The sequence below is a fragment of the Eubalaena glacialis genome, chromosome 13 (assembly GCF_028564815.1).
Source record: "Eubalaena glacialis isolate mEubGla1 chromosome 13, mEubGla1.1.hap2.+ XY, whole genome shotgun sequence".
NCBI lineage: Eukaryota > Metazoa > Chordata > Mammalia > Artiodactyla > Balaenidae > Eubalaena > Eubalaena glacialis.
Window position 1 is genome coordinate 52,970,078 of NC_083728.1, and position 25,936 is coordinate 52,996,013.

Consider the following 25,936-nt stretch of genomic DNA (forward strand, 5'->3'; position numbering starts at 1 on the left):
GCCAGACCTAGGTTCTCAAACCGACAAAGCAGAGCATGAAGGAAAGGGGAGTCTGCTTTGGAGCAAGGGGGCTAAACCCAGAAAGATGCTGGGAGGTGGACCCCAAGCCACTGGTACTGAGACGCAGCAGCCCGCGGCAGCGTCCCCGGTTGGGGGGCGGGAGCGCGTCACGAGGGACCACATGGCGCCCGCTCTGCTCCGGGCTCGCTGCGGAGGCACCACCCTAGGGCAGGGGCCGCTGGGAGGGAGCCTGGGCTCCAGGATGAAGGAGCAGCCGTTGGGCTCCGGCTCCGCGTAGGCAGTGCCGCCCCATCTGCCACGCCCGCCCGCCCGCCCGCGCTGGCACTGCGCCCCGCCTGCTGCCGCCGGCTACCCACCGCGTCCTTGGAGACCTCCTTTGATGGGGCGTTGATGCCAAGCTTTTCCAGGGGATAGACAATCTGTCGTCGGGGCCGCACGGGAACCAAGTAGTGGAGGGCGGACGTCAGCGAGTGGGCGCTGGAGCTCTGGAACTGGGAGACAGCGACCTCGATTTTAGGGGGGAGGGCGTGGGAGCCGCGCGCCCATTTGCCGGCGCGCGCCTCCACAAATACAAAACTCCCAACCCGGCCAAACCGGAGAGGGGGGGAAACCAGCAAATAAACAAACATACTCTTCGACCAGAGGAATGAATTGTAGATAATGCCTGACACTAATGAAGATAATTACGGGAGTAATTGCATTACTATCTCTGTGGGAATGACAGATAAACAAGTGGTTTGGTTTATGGGATTTTTCAGCACAAGTATTTTCCCCAGGAGGATATTCTTCTCCGTAGTGATCATGAATCAGCTCGATTTGACCCCATTAAGCTGTGTTATCTGCGTCCTGGTAACCTTTGCGTGTTTCACACAAGCTGCTTTAAGAAGGCACACAGATAAAAATGTCATCTGAGGGGCAATAGGGCGCAGATGTGAAAATCCTCGTGTTTGTGAAAAGTCACTGCTACTTCAGCTGGACCTTTGTTGATCAGATAAGTGTTTTAAAACAAAAGGATAAAACCGGAGAGTGGGGGAGTGGAGGGGGAAGGGGGCTGGATCAGATTATTCTGCTTTATATTAATACTAAATTATGAGCTGGATTTATGCTTACTGAAATGGGCTACAATAAATCATGTTTTAGGTGAATGCTTTAAATATTAATTTTATCCAATTTTTAGACTTGGCAGAGAAAACTGAACATGGTGATCTTTATTTCTTTCACATTTATGAAATCTTAGGGGTTTTGGTGAAACCCCTAAGCTTTGGGTATTTCAACTGTGTAAACCTCAAGAGTTAAACTGTCAAACCAAAAATTTTTAATGAGACATTTACCGAATTTAACCTGGAAAGCAAAGAAAGTAAAACGGAACTGTAGCTGTAGTTTAATAAATGACGTGGTTTACACATGACTTATTTGTGGTTCTAAAAGTAGCCCCTAGGTCTTTCTAAGAGCTTCTGGAAGGGATTTCTAAAATCCTTCACTACTGAACTTCACCGCCTGATTTTACACACTGAAAAACAGAACCCAGGGATCTCTAGCCAAAGCTGTGTTTTTAAGCCTGGAAGAGCTCTCAGTACATATTCTGGCAGGAGGGTATGGAGAAAACCGTCTTCATCATGTCAGCCAAAAGCTCACTTGTACTGCAGTCAACTGGGGATTTATAGCAGAATTTGGAGATTCTTACCTGTACTATTTGGTATTGCTTCTTGCACTTATTTAAAGTACGTGTATAAATCAACTAGAGGTGCAGACAGAGAGGAAATCTGTTTCCAAGTGTGTTTCTATGTTATATATACAATAGCACATAACATGGTCCTAATTCCACACCATGGAGGGAAATACGTGAACACTCAATAAATTCAGTTCAAGTCACCATGTTTTAGGATGCATGCAAAAGGACTTTCTACCAACTGGGCACAGGCAGGCAACACTGGGAATACAAACTGAGAATGTAATATCACATCCTTAAAGGTCACCAAATTGGCACTTGGCCAAATGTGAAGTACAAAGAGATTGTGCAGGACCAGGATTTGAAGGCAAAACTGTTAAATTTCCCATGTCCCAGGTTCAAATCTGGTGCATTCACATTGCTGTAGGGCTGCATTTTGATAGGAAAAAAATCATCACTAGAGCATATTCTACATTCGTTACCTATCTTTTCCATGTTTTTTCTTCTTTCTCCTCCATTCCTTCTGTTTTTCCCCAAAAGGCATTTGTCAAATAAGATACATTGGTAAAATTACTGTTATGTGTATGTACCCATATACCTCAGATTGTTTTTAAGTTTAATAATTCAGAGCATTTAAAAAACCCACTTAGCTCACCATGGTAACTAAGAAGAAACGTGACAATGTCAGACTCTAGGCAGAGCCTAAGAAAGTTTTTGGTCACGAATGGGATCTTATGGGACAATTTCTACCTAGGGGGGTAGAAATTTCTACCTGGGGGTTCAGTTCTCAACACCCCTCAAGTCTGCATCAACACTGTCAGTGACAGAGGGACCATCTTGCAGGAGAGAACTGCTTGGGGATCCAGCTCCCAGAAGCCCTTGCCTGTGAGCAAGCAGGACACTGCGTGTGAGCACGTGTGAGCACGTGTGAGCACGTGTGAGTGTGTGGGACTCTTCTACGTAACAGGGCTGCAGCTCTGAACAGGACAAACAGCTCCAGCTTTACGGCACAAGACAGAATGTGAGCAAGTGAGAAGTGCTATGAAGGAGACTGAAGCAGGATACACGGAAGCAGGAAGCAAGAGCTTGCTATCTGTGCACAATATACATAATGTATACACAGTAGACACGAGTTTGTTATAGAAATATTGCTCTATGTAAGTACAAGTATTATGCAGACATAGAGGTATCTACTACATAAAGGTCACATCAGTAACACGTATCTCCACTTTTTATCCATCACTTTTATGGGCATGTTATACTGCTGTTTTGCAATGCCGTGATAGCACACCAGTATTACGGATTGAGCTAATTTATTCTATGGGTTCACTACTAGAACACTCTTTGCTTGAAGAACATCATAGGACATTTTGGCATTCACTAATTCACATGAGAAATAATTTGATTTTCACATCCCTTAGAGTGTTTTTCCATAGCTTTCAGTGTCTGCTTTGTAGATATGGAAAAGCCAACAATTTGTTCTACTAATTATATGGGTTGTGATGGTTTCAGAAATTCAAAGCCTTCTGGGTTTTCACTGTACTGTAAGAAAAGGACCAAACTCAATATGGCCATTTGAAATTCAGAGCCACGTTATAATCAAAATACATGGAGTGAAGAAGAAATAAAATATGGCACACGACACAAATGACACTGTGACACAGATCTGCTGGAAAAGTGACTTAAGACATTCTTTTACCTTGCCTTCCTTGGCTCGTGGGTAAACAGGGTAGTAGAGACAGGACTTATATCCTAAACGGAGGATCTCCTTTAGAAAAAACTTGGTGTAGTGCTGAAAAATGGGGTTCAGGGCAAAGTGATACAGGTGGCCATGCTCTTCACGCTGGTGGTGACTAAAGTATATGAAGTCTTCAATATTGTAGTGGGATCGTATGTACTCTATATCCTAAAAAAAGAGGTAAGAAAGGACATCTAAGAAGGTTTTAAACAAACGGCATGCACTTTCTGAGAAACATCATTTAAAAATGACTTTAGGTACAATAGTGAGAGATGAGTTTTTCCCTCCTATTATTTACTATCTCATTTTCATTGTTAATTTTTTAAAAGCTAAAACTTATGTTTCCTGAAAGTCACTTGTTTTGATGGCTTACTTCTGGAGGGTGGCTCAGAGCTTTGGAATTTGTTCCTCACAGCTGTGCTAAAAACTTGGAGAGCCTTGAGTCCCTGCTCATGGACAGCCTCCCAGTGGCCAGAGCAATGCAATGGAGAAGCAGATATACACAACCGTCAAAGAGCCCATGCCAACCATCCACACTGATAATCTCTCATTTATGACATGGAGAGACTTTAGGGGAAAACTGACAAATGCAAAAGACCAGTTAGAGGAACATACAGCTCACTCCAGAGGAAACAGAGGTTATCCAGCAAACGGAGGAGAATTTTTAAAAAATTCTACTCAGTGTCCTCAGAGATACCAAAAAAGGATCTCGCATAAAACATAACAAACAACCTCCTACAAAAAAGGAACAATAAGAGAACAAGGAAGAGACTTGGAAGTTAAATACATGAACTCTGAAATTAAAATTCCAGTAGAAGGCCTGGATAATAGACTAGATGTGGCTGAACAATAAATTAGGAATCTGGAAGATAAAATCAAGGACAACTCTTAGAATGAAGAGTAAGAAGTACAAGAGATTAAAAAATACAAGAAGAAAGGTAAGAGACAGTGAAGGGTCACTTCCATCCAAAAAGGAATTTAAGACGAGGAGAATAGAGAAAATGAAAGGGAAGAAATCATTAATGAAATCATAGAAGAAAGATGTTCCCAAGCTCAAAAGAGGCATAAGATACTTCATAAGAATTTTTGGAATAAAAGGGAAAAACTAATTCTCAAGAGAGAAAGCAAACATACATACATTTATTTACATCAGACTGTATTTTATCCGTAACATTGGATACTGGAAGAGGATGAGAGTAAAAACATCAACACTCTGATGAGAAATAATTTGCATAAGAATTCTATTCACAGCTGAATGAGTGTTCAAGTGTGAGGACAGATGAAAACTTGTATATGTGTGTGGACTCAGAGACCCTACCCTCTTCCACCCACTCTCCAAGAATTCTTAAAGATATATTGAATCAAAAGAGATATGAATCCAAGAACACGGACAGTTTGAACACATTAGAGAAATAAAGTCATACGAACATCTCAATAAATGCCGAAACACATTTAATAAAATTCAACACCCATGCGTAACAAAAACTTTTAGTAAACTAGAAATAGGAGAGAAGTTCCTTAACATGATAAAGGGTATCTTCCAGAAGCCCTGTTCCCAGAAGGGAAGTCTTAATATTATAATTATCAGTTCTGCCTAAATTGTTCTGTAAAATCTACATAGGCACAAATAAATTCATAGTATTACAAGGTTTATCTGGAAAAGAAAATACCCAAGTTTAACCAAGAAATTTTAGGCAAAAAATATAAATAAGAGAAGACTTCCCTACCAGATACCAAAGCACGTGATAGTGCAACAGATATCAACAAATAAATCCATGGAACAGAATAGAGAGCAAAAATAGACACAGACACATGGAAATTTAATAATATAAAGGCAGCATTTTAAATCAGTAGGGAAAGAATGGACTACTCAGTAATAAATACTTTGGAATAATTGGCTATGCACTGGGACAAAATAAAATTAGATGTCCACTTAACACACACACACACGCAGGCACACACACAATGCATGAAAATAAGTGCAAGGAAGAATGTTGGAAGGGACAAATCCCTAACTCTTAATAGTGGTAATCCTTTGGGGAGGGAGCTGGGACTTTTTTTTGGTGGTGGAGGGTTATTTGAATTTTTAGATGGTGAATATTTTCATGTATTCTTTGTAATATTTTAAACATTTTGAACCGAAAAATAAATGGAGACTTGAAAGGCTGCCCAGTGGGATGTAAGCAGATCTACAGCCTTCAGAAAAGGAGACATTCATCCTAAATAAGTAAAAATGAAACTTCAAAAGAGACATTGTGTGCTAATTCACGAGAGGAAAAGGCACGATCAAGGGAAGTAGTATCCACTTCACAATTTACCATTTCATCTCTGATCACTGCAATGCCAACTACTTGTTCTGCAACTTCGGCTACAAATGCCTGCAGTGGTGTTCCATCCTGACAAGAGAAGCAGATATTTTAAGACCCTAAAAAATATTGCTATTAGTGTTTCCGTAAGCTGTCAATAAAGGGTTTCAACCGTGATCACATAACGACAATGATAAAGCCACCATCCTATCACCACTTACCTCTGGGCCAGGTAATAGGTTAAATGCCCTCTTTGTATGCATTTAACCCTCACTCCAACCCTCTGAGGTAAGTATTACCATTATATCTCTACTTCATTTATGAGAAAATAAGGCTTGGGAGGCTGCCTTGCCAAGATCACCAGCTGGTACGGGATGGATCTATTGATTCAAACAATATTCCTTTGACTGGGAATCTGTTTTCTTTAGCATGACATCAGTGGTTCTCAAACACTGTCATCCCAGGCCCCCTGCGTCCTGAGGATACAAAGAGCTTTGGTTCATGTATGTAATGTCTACCACTATTTTCTATATTAGAAATTAAAACTGAGAAAATTTTGAATTCTTTTATTAATTTTTGTTGAATTTATTAATTAAAGCACATGTTTTAGATTGATAAAAATATTTAGAGAGAAGAGTAGCATTGTTTCATATTTTTGCAAATCTCTTGAATATCTGGCTTAATGGAAGACAGCTGGATTCTCACACCTACTTCTGTATTGTATTCAATCTGTTGTAACATGTTATTTTGGTTGAAATATACGCAAAAAAAATCTGTCTTCACAAAGATACATAGTTGGAAAAGGGAGAAGTATTTAAATAATATTTTCAGATAATTATGGATATTCTCCTTTGATGCACCACCAAAACTCAACATGTAGTAAGTAGTGTTTTAAAGATAAGTTGCAATGTGGCTCTGAAACCATGTCAGTGAACTTTGTATACCGTACTACATTAAAATTTATTGGTCTCTTTTGCACTTTGAATCTTTTACCCATGCATGATTTTGTAACATCATGTACTGTCCATCCGGAAAATATTGATTCACCAAGCTTATGCAGATTTTCCAAATGTTGACCTATTTCATTACAAAATATCAAAACATTGCATTTGGTAATATCACCACCAATCTCATCAGAAAAAGGTTTTTTAAGTTTTGGGAAGCTGTCAAGCTCATGATGGCAGATACTGACTTTCTAAAAGTCTAATTTTTTCTTGAAAGCGTGGACTTTGTCATGTGGGAGCACATGCTGTCAGTTGTTTCCTTGGAGTGACACTCTCACCTCATTCATTTTTAAGAAAAAGTCTGCCAACTCCCCAGGACTGAATTACCATATTTTGTCTGCCAGCTGTTCTGTGACAACGGTGCTGCTTCAGCCTGCAATTCAAACAACTGCAGAAACATTTTTCTTGAGACAACCAACATACTTCAGTCTGCAGCCAAGAGCGGTGTGCGCACGTCTCATTTTGCTGCACAGATTACTGCAAATACGTGTACTCAAGGACTAAGACTTAGTAAATTAATGTTTACAGCTTCAAGGGAAACTGGCTTTCCCTTTTTTTTGAATTTTAATTAAAATGTCTATGGAGATAGTTGCAGATTCACCAGCAGTTGTATAAAACAATACAGAGAGATTCCTTCTACACTTTGCCCAGTATCCCATAACGGTAACCTTTGCAAAACACTAGTATCATATGACAAGCAGGGAACCCACACTGATGCCATTTCGCGTGTGTGCGCACACGTGTGTGTGTGTGTATTAAGATCTATGCAATTTTATCCCCTGTGTAGGTTCATATGTCCACCACTGCAGTCAAGATACTGAACAGTTCCAACACAAGGATCTCTTGGGTTGCCTATTATACCACACCCATCTGCCTCCTGCCCCACTTCCATCCTTAACCCTGGCAACAAACGATCTGTTCTCCAGTTCTAAAATGTTGTCATTTCAAAAATGTCATATAAGTGAAATCATACAGTATGTAACCTCTAGGGACTGGCTTATTTTTCCATTTAGCATAATTCTCTGGACATCCACCCAAGCTGATGTATGAATCAACAGTGCATTCCTGAATAGTATGGAGGGTCCCTAAAAAACTAAAAGTAGAACTACCATATATATGATCCAGCAACCCCACTTCTGGGCATATATCCAGAAAAGAAGAAAACTCTAATTTGAAAAGATACATTCACCCCAATGTTCATAGCAGCACTATTGACAATAGCCATGACATGGAAGCAATCTAAATGTCCACCAACAGATGAATGGATAAAGAAGATGTGGTACATATATACAATGGAATATTACTCAGCCATAAAAAGAATGAAATTTTGCCATTTGCAGCAACATGGATGGACATAGAGATTACCATAGTAAGTGAAGTAAATCAGAGAAAGACAAATACCATATGATATCGCTTATTTGTGGAATCTAAAAAAAATGATACAAATGAACTTATTTACAAAACAGAAACAGACTCACAGACATAGAAAACAATCTTATGGTTACCAAAGGGGAAAGGGGAGGGAGGGATAAATTAAGAGTTTGGGATTAACAGATACACACTACTTACTATATATAAAATATATAAACAACAAGGACTTACTGTATAGATACACATATATTTATCTGAATCACTTTGCTGTACCTGAAACTAACACAACATTATAAATCAACTATACTTAAACAAACAAACAAAAAAAACCGGTGCATCCCTTTGCACTGCTGCGCACTATTCCATGGCATGGAGTTGCCACAGCTCACCCTATCCATTCCCCTGTTGGAGGACATCTGGGCTGATTCCAGCTGCTATGAACATTTGTGACCAGGTCTTCATTTCTCTGCGATAAATGCTCAGAGATGATTGTTGCATTTTTTTTGTTTTTTAAGAAACAGCCAAAATGTTCTCCAGAGCAGGGGTACCATTTCACATTCCCACCAGCAACACAGGAGTGACCCAATTTCCCCGCACCTTCGCCAGACCTGAGTGGTGTCACTCTTCTTTGTTTTAGCCATCCTCCTGGTGCACAGTGACATCCCGTTGTGGGTTTTCTGTTCCTGTTGTTGCTGTGAGTGCATCGCAGCAAACTCGAAGACCACTGGGAAGTTTGGTGACACTGCCTTGATCCACATTGAGGTCCCTGAGGTTTTGCCCACCATTGCCTTTCCGCTGAATATCAATTCAGTGGAAAAGGAAAATAATTTCTTACTCTTATTTTGAGCATAGTTTTTACCTCATAGACTCCCTGCGTGTGTCTTGGAGACCCCTGTGTCAGCGAGCCAGGAGGGAAGGAACAAACAAAAAAAAGAAACAAAGAGACCAAGACAAACCAAAACAAAAAAAAAACATGTGCTGGAGGGAAGTTTTACTTTAATTCAATGCCTTTATAAATATTAAACATCTCACCACGTTTAGTGTTTGTTGTCTCCCTCTTGATGAGTTTAAAAATAACTGAGAGGTTTATCCAAAAGAGCCCATAACTGGGAACTCGCCAGATGACCCCAGAGGTGGAATGAAGAAATACATTGAGGTATATTCATGCAATGAAGTATCAGTACTTTACAGCACAATGTGGATGAATCTCACAATCATTGCTGAGCAGAAGAGGCTAGATGTCAGAAAACACACTGTATGATCCCTTTAAATAAAGCTCAAAAGCCAGGCATCTATGATCTTAGAAGTCAAGGTGGTACTAACTGGGGGAAGAGTGACTAAATGAGAGCTTGAAAGGGACTTCCAGTGGGCTGGGGTCAGTCTGTTTCCTGAAACAGGTGCTCGTTATGTGGCATATTCAAACTGTGAAAGCCATCAAACTTTTTATTGGTTATGCTTCAGTGAAAAAAATTTTTTAATAAAATTCATCAAAAAGTAATTAAGCATTTCCCTAGCTACATGCATTGTTCCATGTCTGGTGAAGTTAACTGGCCTGGTCCTTAAGAAAGTAGCAGTGATGTAAGGACCACTGCTAGCTTGCCCTCTGCAATGGCAAAAGTACAGTTCAGTTACTGTACTAGAAAGAGAACCCAGCATTGGTCATATAGGATCTTCCCAGCCAATCCGATCCTTGAGGATGCAGCCAGCGTCCTCAAGGGTATGGACAGACCCATCACCCAGAAGGGCAAAATGGGGTGCTGCTGGGATGGGCACCAGGCACCCCAAGGATCCACAAACCTTGGTCAGATTTGCCTATTCCAAGCACTGAGATCTAATTTTGTTATATTTGTCTAGATCAAGTTCAAATTTTCTAGCCCCGTGATAAGAATTTAGGGCATCTGATCAGCCCTCATAGGGCCACTAGTGAGAAGAACAGCCCCACTTCCTTAAACCTCAGTTTCCTTGTTCTTTTCTTCTCTCTCCCACCTTCCAACCCCACCTCCGCCGCTCCCCACCACACGATTCTCCAACTAGGCCCAAGGAAACATCGGGCTTGAATGTACGTGGGTCATAATGGTCCCAAAAAATGAGGAAAAGAAGCCAGTCTGGTCATAGCAGGTACTTACAGGATCCCTGCGAGCCTCGTTGTATTGCTGTAAATCTTCCAATATGCTTTTATTCAGCATGAGGGTGCTGATGAGATTTTCAACACCAGGAGTATCCGAGAGAGTGGCTAATCTTATTTTAATGGTCCTGGGTAAGGAGAGACACATTTTCTTTTTCAGGTTAAAGTACTAAAATATGTATTCCCTCCTCCACCCAAATGGAGACAGAATTGTAACAGATCACACTTATATAAAATAATATCTGGTAAAATATTTTTTGCATAACATTGGGGTTTGATTAACTACAAAAGTAATTCTTCATTCTAGAAAACCTGGAAAACACACATTTAAAAAAGTGCAAACATTGTAAATCAACTATACTTCAACTTTTAAAAATTTAAAAATAATTTAAAAATAAAAATTAAAAAAAGAGAAAGAAGAACAAAGAAAACCCAAAGTCAGTAGAAGGAAGGAAATCATAAAGATCAGAGCAGAAATAAGTGAAATAGAAACGAAGAAAACAATAGCAAATATCAATAAAACTAAAAGTTTGTTCTTTGAGAAGATAAACAAAATTGATAAACCTTTAGCCACACTCATCAAGAAAAAAAGGGATAGGACTCAAATCAATAAAATTATAAACGAAAAAGGAGAAATCACAACTGACACTGCAGAAATACAAAGGATTATAAGAGACTACTACAAACGACTATATGCCAATAAAATGGACAACATGGAAGAAATGGACAACTTCTTGGAAAGGTACAATTTTCCAAGACTGAACCAGGAAGAATTAGAAAATATAAGCCGACCTATCACAACTAATGAAATTGAAACTGTGATTAAAAATCTTCCAACAAACAAAAGCCCAGGACCAGATGGCTTCACAGGCGAATTCTATCAAACATTTAGAGAAGAGCTAACACCCATCCTTCCCAAATTCTTCCCAAAAATTGCAGAGGGAGGAACACTCCCAAATTCGTTCTACAAAGCCACCATCACCCTGATACCAAAACCAGACAAAGATATCACAAAAAAAGAAAATTACAGGTCAATATCACTGATGAATATAGATGCAAAAATCGTGAACAGAATACTAGCAAACAGAATCCAACAACACATTAAAAGGATCATACACCATGATCAAGTAGGATTTATCCCAGGAACGCAATGATTCTTCAATATACGCAAATCAATCAACATGATACACCATATTATCAAATTAAGGAATAAAACCATATGATCATCTAAATAGACAAGGAAAAAGCTTTTGACAAAATACAACACCCATTTATGATAAAAACTCTCCAGAAAATGGGCATAGAGGGAATCTACCTCAACATAATAAAGGCCATATATGACAAACCCACAGCAAACATCATACTCAATGGTGAAAAACTGAAAGCATTTCCACTAAGATCAGGAACAGGACAAGGATGTCGACTCTTGCCACTCTTATTCAACATAGTTTTGGAAGTCCTAGCCACAGAAATCAGAGAAGAAAAAGAAATAAAAGGAATACAAATTGGAAAAGAAGAAGTAAAACTGTCACTGTTTGCAGATGACATGATACTATACATAGAAAACCCTAAAGATGCCATTATAAAACTACTAGAACTAATCAACGAAATTTGGTAAGGTTGTGGGATACAAAGTTAATGCACAGAAATCTCTTGCATTCCTACACACTAACAGTGAAAAATCAGAAAGAGAAATTAAGGAAACAATCCCATTTACCACTGAAAAAAAAAAAAAGAATAAAATACCTAGGAATAACCTACCTAAGGAGGCAAAAGACTTGTACTCAGAAAACTATAAAACACTGATGAAAGAGATCTAAGATGACATAAACAGGTGGAGAAATATGCCATATTCTTGGATTGGAAGAATCAATATTGTGAAAATGACTATACTACCCATAGCAATCTACAGATTCAATGCAATCCCTATTAAACTACCAATGGCATTCTTCACAGAATTAGAACAAAAAATTTTACAATTTGTATGGAAACACAAAAGACCCCAAATAGCCAAAGTAGTCTTGAGAAAGAAAAACAGAGCTGGAGGAATCAGGCTTCCCAACTTTAAACTATACTACAAAGCTACAGTAATCAAGGCAGTATGGTACTGGCACAAAAACAGAAATATAGATCAATGGTATGGGATAGAAAGCCCAGAGATAAACCCATGCACATATGGTCACTGAATTTATGACTAAGGAGGCAAGAACATACAATGGAGAAAAGACAGCCTCTTCAATAAGTAGTGCTGGGAAAACTGGACAGCTACATGTAAAAGAATGAAATTAGAATGCTACCTAACACCATACACAAAAATAAACTCCAAATGGATTAAAGACCTAAATGTAAGACCGGACACTATAAAACTCCTAGAGGAAAACACAGGAAAAACACTCTTTGACATAAATTACAGCAAGATCTTTTTTGACCCACCTCCTAGAGTAATGAAAATAAAAACAAAAATAAACAAATGGAACCTAATTAAACTTAAAAGCTTTGCACAGCAAAGGAAACCATAAACAAGACGAAAAGACAACCGTCAGAATAGGAGAAAATATTTTCAAATGAAGCAACAAACAAAGGATTAATCTCCAAAATATACAAACAGCTCATGGAGCTCAGTATCAAAAAAACAAACCCAATTAATAAATGGGCAGAAGACCTAAATAGACATTTCACCAAAGAAGACATACAGATGGCCAAGAGGCACATGAAAAGATGCTCAACATCACTTAGTTATTAGAGAAATGCAAATCAAAACTACAATGAGGTATCACCTCACACCAGTCAGAATGGCCATCATCAAAAAATCTACAAACAATAAATGCTGGAGAGGGTGTGGAGAAAAGGGAACCCTTTTGCACTGTTGGTGGGAATGTAAATTGGTACAGCCACTATGGAGAACAGTATGGAGGTTCCTTAAAAATCTAAAAATAGAACTACCATATGACCCAGCAATCCCACTACTGGACATATACCCTAAGAAAACCGTAATTCAAAAGGGCACATGTACCCCAATGTTCATTGCAGCACTATTTACAATAGCCAGGACATGAAACAACCTAAATGTCCAATGATAGATGAATGGATAAAGAAGATGTGGTACATATATACAATGGAGTATTACTCAGCCATAAAAAGGAAAGAAATTGGGTGATTTGTAGAGATGTGGATAGACCTAGAGACAGTCATACAGAGTGAAGTAAGCCAGAAAGAGAAAAACAAATATTGTATATTAACACATATATGTGGAATCTAGAAAAATGGTACAGATGAACCTATTTGTAGGGCAGGAATACAGATGTAGACGTAGAGAACGGGCATGTGGACACAGTGGGGGAAGTGGGGTCGGGGGGACGAATTGGGAGATTAGGTTTGACATAAATACCCTACCATGTGTAAAACAGATAGCTAGTGGGAACCTGCTGTACAGTGCAGGGAGCTCAGCTTGGCGCTCTGTGACAACCTAGATGGGTGGGATGGTGGGGTGGGAGGGAGGTCCAATAGGAAGGGGATATAGGTATACACATAGCTGATTCACTTCATTGTACAGTAGAAACTAACACAACATTGTAAAGCAATTTTACTCCAATTAAAAAAAATAAAATTAAAAAATAATTTTAAAATAAAAATTTAAAAAGTACAAAGAATAAGGTTAAAAAAATCACTGATTATAACCATTAACCAGACAACACAATGTCACACTTTAAATTCATTTAATTTAAAATGTGCAGCACCATGCTTTATGTCATATTTACATTGTACATAAAGCCAAATTCTTCCCCCAGTTTTCAAAGTATGTTAAGAAGTTAAAAAAATTACACTGAACCCAGGCGGGCTTCATGAGTCTCAAAATTCTTAATAATTTTATTTTTGATTTCGTGTTTTTACGTGAAGTCAAGTAGGACAGTGGAGCACGTCCGGGGCTTGGAGCCTTGGTTCACACGTGGTACCCACCTCGCACCAGCACCCGTGATGGTTTCTCCCCCATCTATACCTTGCCCCTGGCACCTCCCCATCCCTGCCCTGTGACTGCTGCCACCCTCTGCCAGGGGTGACGACTGGGTTGCATCGGGGAGCCCCATGTTGAGCCATCCCGCTCCACCCTCACTGGGGTCCTGGACACGGGCATGGGGAGGATCGGGGTCAGGCGTGTGCCCCTGGAGTCTAATCAGAGCAGGGTGGTGGCCGTCCTCACCCAGGGTCCCCACCCACGGCAGGCAGTGCCATGCTGTGTTCGGCCAGCAACTCAGTGTGGAACTCTAGCCCACCCCGTGCCCAGGTATGTAGGGCATGCCGGTGCCTGTTTGCCACGGGATGGAGCCGTGGGCCCATGCGAGGGGGAGATGACCTCTCCACCTTAGGCTGGAGTCCCACATTTTTGTTTTGTAATGGGCCCTGCATACGATGTAGGGTTCATATAATGCATGCTCTACAGTCATTGGGGTGTTATTACCAAATAGAGCAGGGCTGCTCCTCCTACTATTAATAAAGTGAAATACTCTAACCTACTTAGCTTTCACTTGTAGTGAATATTTGTGCTTACATTTTAATGCATGCTTCCGTTCTATGGACAAAGCAGCATATTTGCCAAGAACAATCTACATCTATAATTAACTGATACAAAGATGATCAATTTACTATCACCTTAATAATACAAATAGTATGAACAATTTTTAAGTGAAGGATAAGAACTTGATTCTGATACGGCCACCTTTTGCCAAAATCTAGTTCAGATGAATTAAAGATATAACTGTAAAAAAAAAGACCACAAAAGTATTAGGAAAATACCCAAGGGAATTAGGACCATATGTTCACAGGAAACCTTGTTCGTGAATGTTCGTAGCAACATTATCCATAATAGCTCCCAAAATGGAAAGAACCCAAATGTCCATCAACTTCTGAAGGGATAAACAATATGTGGTCTATCCATACACTGGAATATTATTCAGCCACAAAAGGGAATGAAGTACTGACACAGGCTACAGCAGGGACGAACCTTGAAAAGTGAAAGAAGGCCACATACTGTTTCATTCCATTTATATGAAATGCCCAGAATAGGCAAGTGTATAGAGACAGGATATAGATTAGCTGCTGGGGGCTGGGGGGGACAAGGGGACAGGGGTGACTGCAGCATGGGTAAGGGGTATCCTTTGGGGTGATGAATTGTGAATGTACTAAAAACAACAGAATTGTACACTCTGAGTGGGTGAATTGTATAGTGTGAATTATACCTCAATAAAGCTGTTACAAAATACACATATATACAATACCAAAGAAAGATGAAGGGAAAAGGGCAGGGGAATGGCAATGAAGAGCCAAAAAAATAAGCTGGTGCGGCAAATAATATCAGGTAAGTTAGACCCTAAGGCAAAAAGCATTATGAGGAAAAGAGGGTCTTTAACTATAAACGTAAAAGTTCACTAGGAAGATATAACAATATCAAATCTGTAGAGATCTAACAATATAATTTCAGAATACTGAATTAAAAAGCTGACATAACTATGACAAGAATATGACGAATTCCACCATCATATTGCTACAGTTTGAGACACTTTGCTCACAAATTGGTATTGGGCAAAAGATTTAAAATACTGTTGAAGATCTGGATAAAGTTAATCTAAAGGATCTTGCTTCTCCCAAATGAAAACACCTGGCCCTCTACCTGTCATCTCACTCTTACCATCCCAGAGCCTCTGGCAGCTGCCTTAGTCAATGGCTGCTCCATCCTTCCTGTGGTTCAGGCCCAAACCCTTGGCTTAGTCTTGGTTCTCTTTCTCGCACGCATCACTTCCCAGCAGCACATCAGCTGGCTTGCCCTGAAAATGCACCCAGAACCCAACCACTTCTCATGACCTCGGATGCTGGCCCAGCCACCAGTACCTCTTGCCTGGGCTGTTGCAGCAGCACCGTGATGGGTCTTCCTCACTCCCACCTCTGCTGCCCGACAATCCATCCTCAACAAAGCAGGTAGAGTGACGCTTATAAAATGCTAAGTCAGTACCTCCCTGGTGGTGCAGTGGTTAAGAATCCACCTGCCAAGGCAGGGGACACGGGTTCGATCCCTGGTCCGGGAAGATCCCACATGTCGTGGAGCAGCTAAGCCTGTGCGCCACAACTACTGAGCCTGTGCGCCACAACTACTGAAGGCCACACACCCTAGAGCCTGCGAGCTGCAACTACTGAAGCCCGTGAGCTCTAGGGCCTGCATGCCACAACTACTGAGCCTGCATGCTGCAACTATAGAAGCCCATGTGCCTAGAGCCCGTGCTCCACAACAAGAGAAGCCACCGCAACGAGAAGCCCATGCACCGCAATGAAGAGTAGCCCCCGCTCGCCGCAACTAGAGAAAGCCCCAGTGCAGCAACGAAGACCCAACACAGGCAAAATAAATAAATAAATAAAAAGCTAAGTCAGATCATACCACTCTTCTACTCAAATCCCAGTAAATGCAGGGGTTTTAAGCTCTTTTATGCCAAGGACCCCTCTCAGAAAAGTGTTTTTAAATGCACAAAATAAAATATGTAGGATTACACTCTATGGCCTCATTAAACGACATGATTCAGCAGTGATCTAATAATCTCCATACTTTTGCTGTATAAATGAGCATAGGCCTTAAGCAACATTTGCCGATATCTGCAAATCCCACGATATGACAGGATAGGAAAATACCTGTTGTTTCAATGGAAGAGAAAGTTACAGGTGCTACTGATACTATTGTGGTTTGTTGCCTACTTTTACAATGGAAGGAAATGCTAGATTTTAGTTTTAAGCCTTAATAAAAATAAAGATGCGGTTTTCTCCTGAATTCTCCCCGTGGACCAAGGTTAAGGGCCTCAGCAATGATTCCCAAAGTCCTAGGATGGCTGAGCACCCCTCCTCTGGGATCTCTCCTCTGACTCATCTCATATTTTTCTCCATAGTACTTCCTACCTTCTGTTTACTTTGTTCATTGCTTGTCCCCTCTCACTAAAGTAAAACTTCATGAGGATAAGAATTCGGGTCTGTTTGCTCACTGCTGCCTCCCCTTGGCCAGACCAACACCTGGCACCTAGTAGGTGCTCAAGCAACATCTGTTGAATGAGTGAATTATACAGCTTGCACGTAGACGGCCAGAGCATTTCCCCCAGGCTTCTGTGCATGACAAACGCTACAACTGAGTTATTAAGAGTGTTGGGGGAGCCACTGTGCTGGCCTTTGCTCTCTGGGATGTGGGCATCGTCCCCCTCCACCCTCCCCTCCCCGAGCCAGGCTCACAGCTCAGACCACATCATGGTCCACTCTGAAAGCCCAGGGCTCTTCCTAGCGCACACCAGTGCTCACATGTTCAATGGGAAAGGGGCCATTTTACTGCCAAGTATCACAAAAACTCAAACGTTATTTCGTTAGTTTGTCCTTGAAAATCTACTGTCGATTAGGGAACACAACCATTTTGTGTTATATTGTGAAGCTCTCATCTCTGCTACTTACATTTACCAAAGAAGAGTGTTTCACAATTTACATGAAAGTTCCTGCACTTTCAGGGGAGGACTGAGCAGCAGCGGCATGTCTGTGCCCTGCTCTAAGGCCATGCTGTCCAGTCTGGAGGCCACAGGCCACACGTGGCTGCTGAGCGTTGAAAGGTAGCATCTCTGGATCCAGATGTGCTGTCCATGCAAGATACCCACCGAATTCTGCAGACTTGGCCCCAAACGAGAATGTAGACGATCTCATTGATACTTTTTTATACTGATTATATTTGAAAGCAATAATATTTTGACTACAAAGGGTTAACTGATAAATATTACAATTAGTTTTGCCTACTTTTTTTTTGATTTTTAAATTACTGAGGCTATTAGGACACTTAAAATCACATACTCTGCGGCTCACTCTGTAGTTCTATTGGAAAAGGCTGCTCTCTATTGCTTCATGTTTGCCTCTGAATGCTGTGTTTCAATTGTTTTCTGCTTAGCTCGAAAAGCAGAATGTAGCTTTGCTCCACAAGTGACCTCTTCACCAGGGCTCTAAGGCAAGTGGCTGGTGTGGATACGACCTGCTTACACATCGGGAGCCTGTTAGTTCTGCTTTTACCAGGAATAAGATGATGAGGACCTGGAGATGGCAAAAGGGAAACTGTGGCAATAGGTATGTGTCCTCATTGCTTTTATGTGGCAATTGACAGGAGCACCCAGAAAAAAGAGAAAAATGAATATGCGTAAGAAACAGATCCTCAATTAAAATGCATGCCTTAAAAATCAACGATTCAAGCGGCTTTATTGAGAATGACTCAGTCAGTCATTCTGACTCAGTCAGCCAGACGCTGACTAAACATTCGTTGTGTGCCCAGCATGTCCTGGGTGTTGGGAACAAGACAGTCCACAATGCCTGCCCTCACGGAGCTGACCTACTATTGATTCCAGAACTATCTTCGGAGAAGTAATCTGAAATCCCTTCAAGTTTTAAATGATGAGAATGAGGTTAGAAATGGACGGGGAGTTACGCAGACCTCAGTCTATGTTTTAGCCATAGAGGACCTCTGGAAAAATAAAATGACTCCAAAAGAAAGTTGTAGCAGAAACTAACTCAACATTGTAAAGCAATTATACTCCAATAAAGATGCTAAAAAAAAAAAAAAAGTTGTAAGGATGCTTAGTGTTTTATTCTCAACACGTGTGATCCTTAATTAAAATGAAATTTTCTAGAAATATATATGGGTGTCACACACACATGCACACACCAAAAGGAGACTGCATTTACTGTCAAATTATCGAGCAGCTATCTTTATTTCTTGCCATATTTTCAGATAAATCATAAAGATTAAGAATAGTCAATTGAGGGTTTACAAAATGATGCCAAGACCTTCTGTGGAATGAACTTTTAATGTGCTAAATAAATATCCAAAGAGACAAAGTTCATTTTGATGTTTACATATCAGAATTGGGGCCTGGCGGGACTGAAACAGATGGCGGGCCCACCAGATATACCTAAATGTGGTCCCACTTTCATCTCTCCACAAGTTTGGAATGAGGAGTTTCTGATCTTCATTCTTTCATTATAACCTCCGTACTGACCCCCTTCCTCTGTCCCATAACCAGGTGCGGAACCGGGAAGGAAACCACGCCCCCGGCTCCCACCTGTTATGCAGGTCGCCTTGCACGACCTTCCTGGAAGTGAACACGTGCTCAGTCGCCAGGATGGCTTAGCCATTCTTTCCTCAAGGGCTCACACGTGGTTCTAAAGCCGCCTTGAATCAGAGAGGCACTTTGCTGTGGCTGTCCTCACCCATCCACAGGGCTTCCTCCAGCCACAGAAAAAGCAAGGTTGCCTGAGGGGGTCCTGCGTGGGGCTCCCTCGTTTCCTGACCCTTCCCCGTGGTCCTTCACCTCCCCACGGCACTACTCTCTCACACGTCCTCCCTCTGATGTGCTTGGATGCCTCGGGAAATGTATGCCTCTCCACGAAGAAATGATGTCGCCCTTGCCCACTGGTCCCTTCCTGGGTCTGGAAAGTTTTGTTTCCCAGGAGTTTTTCTTCTCCTGCTTTTGGCAGACTCTGGCCTCAAAGGTCAGAATTTATAGCATTTAATCAGACTGCATGCATAACAAAATAGAAAATCATACATAAAAATAGAAGGGAAAAGATTTAACAGTTGACTTTTCGACCCTAAGTTGAACGAATGAATGATTTTAGACACCTAGCAGTCTATGTGTGTTTCGTCCCTCGGCCTTGCAGAATATAGGGCAATTTTTTGATGCCAGTAAATTAAAACTAAATGATGGAAAGAAGAAAAAGTAATTTGAGTCTTTCTGAATTCCAAAGGAGTGATCTATGTAATAGAAACATAAAATAATTCGACAGCCATCAGCATTTCAGTTTAATCCGAACAACAAAACAAAACAATAACCACAAAATAAAGTTTCTCTTGCCTTCTCTTCAAGGAAGCTGATTAAAAGCACCAGAAAGACTGATATCCCTAAAACACCCTCTGTGACAACATGAGCCCAAAATAGGTATAACGGTGACGTTCTAGAAAAAGATGACAACCAGGCATGAGTGAGTCACCCACGGAAAAACACATAAAACAAAAACACTGAGGGAAGGAAACATTTAAAAGCCAACTACCTAAGGGCATTTTTATTTGCTGAGCAAAGTTGACAATTGGTGGTATGACTCAACTTAGCTGTCAATATTTATTCACAGAAAATCATTTCTGGCACAGTAAATATCAGTTGGATGAGTAAGTTCTAAACATAGTCCCCTAAATTAAAAAAGGCAAATTTCAGAAAACATGGTTTGGAAGGGCAGGAAGATGGAATAAGTGGCTGGTTCACCCAAGTGTGTCCTCTGCTCATGAATAAAGAAGGAGGAGAGCCGGGGTGATGATGAAGGGCAGCAGAAGGAAAAGGAAAGAGGTTCTTGTACCACACTCCAGCCTCAGGTTACATGCGGAAACATTCCAGAGATCACTCAGTGAAGTACAGTGTTAAAAAGCATTTAGTTTATGCACATTCCAAATGAAAGCTAACATAAATACTGGGAACCATTCTCTCAAAGACCAGCAGCCACAAAGGAAACGAGAGGGGCCCTCGCGTGGAATCTGTTGACGAGAGAGGTGGCATTGCTAGCGACCGAGTTAGTGATTTGTCCCCGTGCTCAGCAGCATGGCCAAAGGGCAGGTGACAGACACAAATATAATTTCCCAAGGGAAGAGGAACGCGATCGGGTGGGAGACCAGGACACGGAGTCATGAAATTTAGAGTAACCAAACTTAAGGGCATGAACGATCCATCCCAAATGTCAAGAGAAGTGAAACAAAAAAAAATGGAAGGACATGATGTATTGTAAAGCCACGGCAGGAAAAGCATGGCCGTGCCCACCTGGCTGTTCCCCTGCCTCCTTCCCCCCCACCCCGCCCCACACCTGCATCTCTCATCCCTCTTCGCGGTCACCCTCACGCTTACACACGCTGTATCTTCTCGCTCTCCTTTCTTTACGTCTTTCTCCTCCACCTGGAGTGCAGGCACCATGAGGGCGAGGGTTTTTGTCGGTTTGGGTCACTTCTGCTTCCCCAGCACCTAGGATGGGGGCGGGCACACCCTGCACACTCAACGTCAAGTACAGGGTGAATGAGGGGGGCGTGGGCCTGGGGCCTCTGGGAAAGAAAGCCCACCTGCAGCCAGCTCCCCCCCCTGTGGTGGTCACAGGTGTCAGCCATCAGGTCGACGTGAGGGACGCCAACTTCAGGCTGGAACTAACACGGGGGAAGCAGAGTGGACACGAAAAGAAGCCAGGACCCCCGAAGATTCAAACCCCAAAGCCCTGCTTGTCTCCAGACCTCCCAGCTATGGAGGCCAATGACTGCCCTATGTCTGAAGCCATTCTGAGTTGGGGGTTTTTTTATTTCCAATTGAAAACATTTCCACTGATAATCTAAGTTTTAAAATTTCAAAAGATGGTTTTAGAAGAACTCATGTTGTGAGAAACATGTTTATGAAGAGACAAGAATTAGATGCAATGTACAGCATAGGGAATATAGCCAATATTTTATAACTTTTATGGAGTATAATCTATAAAAATATTGAATCACTATGTTGTATACCTGATACTAATGTAATGTTGTAAGTCACCTATACTTCAATTTTAAAAAAAGAATTAGAAAAATATAAGAGAAATTAAAGCATTACTTTGTATTAGATAAAAATCCACAAGACTGCCATTGTTCAAATATTATTATAAAATCGAGCCCAGGGGTCTATTTATGCAATACAGAAGGGCCTTAAGAGCTCAACAGAAACTTGATTTAGATTCTTTCCAATACCAGAGTCTCTGGAGGGTTGCAGCCTTAAAGACAACGAAGGCCGACAGCGAAGGCAGACAACGAAGGCAAACAATGCCTTTCCAGGTGGACATTTGATTTTCCTCCCAGGTGCAGAGCGGGGTTTGGCAGCGTGCAGCCCTCCGAGCCCGCTAGCGGTGCCTGCCTCCCGGGTGGGACCCGCCACAGCCCGCCTGCAACTGGCTCTGCTTAATTTACTCCACGGACCCGGCACCCGGCGGAAGGCCGCACGTGGGAACTGGCCACCCACCTCCAGTGCAGGTGGGGGAAGAGAAAAGGCCTCGGGCCTTGCGCTCCGACCTTGGGTACCGTGGGCTTGTGCCTTAGACCCGAGGTTGTCACTTTCAGCACCAAGTCTGTCAGGCAGACGGCAGTCCAGCCGCCCACCAGTGCAGCCACCACCAGCAGCATCCCGGCCTCGGCGGAGGCAGCAGAGGGAAGGCGAGTCCCAGCCAGCCCACTGCAGCGGCACCTATAGCCCCAGTGTTTGGTGTTCTGGATTTCTGACCTCCATAACTCTTTTTTATCTTAGTCATGAAGATACCTGTACTGTCTACTAAAAATCACATTGATTGGCGGAGCTTCAAGATGGCAGAAGAGTAAGACGGGGAGATCACCTTCCTCCCCACATATACATCAGAAATACATCTACATGTGGAACAACTCCTACAGAACACCTACTGAACGCTGGCAGAAGACCTCAGACCTCCCAAAAGGCAAGAAACTCCCCACGTACCTGGGTAGGGCAAAAGAAAAAAGAAAACACAGAGACAAAAGAACAGGGACGGGACCTGCACCAGTGGGAGGGAGCTGTGAAGGAGGAAAGGTTTCCACACACTAGGAAGCCCCTTCACTGGCAGAGACGGGGGGTGGGCAGGGGGAAGCTTCAGAGCCACAGAGGAGAGCACAGCAACAGGGGTGCAGAGGGCAAAGCGGAGAGATTCCCGCACAGAGGATCGGTGCCGACCAGCACTCACCAGCCCGAGAGGCTTGTCTGCTCACCCGCAGGGGCGGGCGGGGGCTGGGAGCTGAGGCTCGGGCTTTGGAGGTCGGATCCCAGAGAGAGGACTGGGGATGGCTGCGTGAACACAGCCTGCAGGGGCTAGTGCGCCACAGGTAGCCGGGAGGGAGTCCGGGAAAAGGTCTGGAGCTGCCAAAGAGGCAAGAGACTTTTTCTTACCTCTTTGTTTCCTGGTGCGCGAGGAGAGGGGATCCCGAGCGCCGCTTAAAGGAGCTCCAGAGACGGGTGCGAGCCGCAGCTATCAGTGAGGACCCCAGAGACGGGCATGAGATGCTAAGGCTGCTGCTGCCGCCACCAAGAAGCCTGTGTGCGAGCACAGGTCACTCTCCACACCTCCCCTCCCGGGAGCGCGTGCAGCCCGCCACTGCCAGGGTCCCATGATCCAGGCACAACTTCCCCGGGAGAACGCACGGCACGCCTCACGCTGGTGCAACGTCACGCCGGCCTCTGCCGCCGCAGGCTCGCCCCGCCTCCGTACCGCTCCCTCCCCCCGGCCTGAGTGAGCCAGAGCCCCCGAAGCAGCTGCGCCTTTAACCCCGTCCTGTCTGAGCAAAGAAGAGATGCCCTCAGGCGACCTACACGCAGAGGCGGGTCCAAATCCAAAGCTGAACCCCGGGAGCTGTGCGAACAAAGAAGAGAAAGGGAAATTTCTCCCAGCAGCCTCAGCGGATTAAATCTCCACAATCAACTGGATGTACCCTGCATCTGTGGAATACCTGAATAGACAACAAATCATCCCAAATTGAGGTGGTGGACTTTGGGAGCAACGATATATATATATTTTTCCCTTTTTCTCTTTTTGTGAGTGTGTATGCGTATGCTTCTGTGTGTGATTTTGTCTGTATAGCTTTGCTTTTACCATTTGCCCTAGGTTCTGTCTGTCCGTTTTTTTGTTTTTGTTTTTTCTAGTATAGTTTTTAGCACTTGTTATCATTGGTGGATTTGTTTTTTGGTTTGGTTGCTCTCTTTTCTTTTTTTAAATTTTTTATTACTTAAAAATTTTTTTTAATAATTAGTTTTTATTTTAGTAACTTTATTTTATTTTATTTTACTTTATTTTATTTTATCTTCTTCTTTCTTTCTTTCTTTTTTTTCTCCCTTTTATTCTGAGCCATGTGGATGACAGGCTCTTGGTGCTCCAGCCAGGTGTCAGGGCTGCACCTCTGAGGTGGGAGAGCCAAGTTCAGGACACTGGTCCACAAGAGATCTCCCAGCTCCACGTAATATCAAACGGCGAAAATCTCCCAGAGATCTCCACCTCAACGTCAAGACCCAGCTCCACTCAACGACCAGCAAGCTACAGTGCAGGACATCCTATGCCAAACAACTAGCAAGACAGGAACACAACCCCATCCATTAGCAGAGAGGCTGCCTAAAATCATAATAAGGCCACAGACACCCCAAAACACACCACCAGACATGGACCTGCCCACCAGAAAGACAAGATCCAGCCTCATCCACCAGAACACAGGCACTAGTCCCCTCCACCAGGAAGCCTACACAACCCACTGAACTAACCTTACCCACTGGGGACAGACACCAAAAACAATGGGAACTACGAACTGGCAGCCTGTGAAAAGAAGACCCCAAACACAGTAAGTTAAGCAAAATGAGAAGACAGAGAAACACACAGCAGATGAAGGAGCAAGGCAAAAACCCACCAGACCTAAAAAATGAAGAGGAAATAGGCAGTCTACCTGAAAAAGAATTCAGAATAATGATAGTAAAGATGATCCAAAATCTTGGAAATAGAATGGAGAAAATACAAGAAACGTTTAACAAGGACCTAGAAGAACTACAGAGCAAGCAGTGATGAACAACACAATAAATGAAATTAAAAATTCTCTAGAAGGGATCAATAGCAGAATAACTGAGGCAGAAGAACAGGTAAGTGACCTGGAAGATAAAATAGTGGAAATACCTACCGCAGACCAGAATAAAGAAAAAAGAATGAAAAGAATTAAGGACAGTCTAAGAGACCTCTGGGACAACATTAAATGCACCAACATTCGAATTATAGGGGTCCCAGAAGAAGAAGAGAAAAAGAAAGGGTCTGAGAAAATATTTGAAGAGATTATAGTTGAAAACTTCCCTAATATGGGAAAGGAAATAGTTAATCAAGTCCAGGAAGCACAGAGAGTCCCATACAGGATAAATCCAAGGAGAAACATGCCAGGACACATATTAATCAAACTATCAAAAATTAAATACAAAGAAAAAATATTAAAAGCAGCAAGGGAAAAACAACAAATAACACACAAGGGAATCCCCATAAGGTTAACAGCTGATCTTTCAGCAGAAACTCTGAAAGCCAGAAGGGAGTGGCAGGACATATTTAGAGAAATGAAGGAGAAAAACCTACAACCAAGATTATGCTACCCAGCAAGGATCTCATTCAGATTTGATGGAGAAATTAAACCTTTACAGACAAGCAAAAGCTAAGAGAATTCAGTACCACCAAACCAGCTTTACAACAAATGCTAAAGGAACTTCTTTAGGCAGGAAACACAAGAGAAGGAAAAGACCTACAATAACAAACCCAAAACAATTAAGAAAATGGTAATAGGAACATACATATTGATAATTACCTTAAATGTAAATGGATTAAAGGCTCCAACCAAAAGACATAGACTGGCTGAATGGATACAAAAATAAGACCCGTATATATGCTGTCTAAAAGAGACCCACCTCAGACCTAGGGACACATACAGACTGAAAGTGAGGGGATGGAAAAAGATATTCCATGCAAATGGAAGTCAAAAGAAAGCTGGAGTAGCAATTCTCATATCAGACAAAATAGACTTTAAAACAAAGACTATTACAAGAGACAAAGAAGGACACTACATAATGATCAAGGGATCAATCC

General features: G+C 42.1%; 1 protein-coding gene across 1 annotated transcript in view; it reads right to left on the reverse strand.

Moving 5' to 3' along the window:
* CFAP61 (cilia and flagella associated protein 61) overlaps nucleotides 1-25,936 on the reverse strand; it is a 255,942-nt gene that overhangs the window by 136,829 nt on the left and 93,177 nt on the right. The window contains exons 14-17 of the mRNA XM_061208391.1: nucleotides 10,236-10,362; nucleotides 5,747-5,824; nucleotides 3,390-3,596; nucleotides 378-512 (exon numbers count right to left, since the gene is read on the reverse strand). Coding sequence (XP_061064374.1) covers nucleotides 378-512; nucleotides 3,390-3,596; nucleotides 5,747-5,824; nucleotides 10,236-10,362 — 547 coding nt within the window. The remainder of the gene's footprint in view (nucleotides 1-377; nucleotides 513-3,389; nucleotides 3,597-5,746; nucleotides 5,825-10,235; nucleotides 10,363-25,936) is intronic.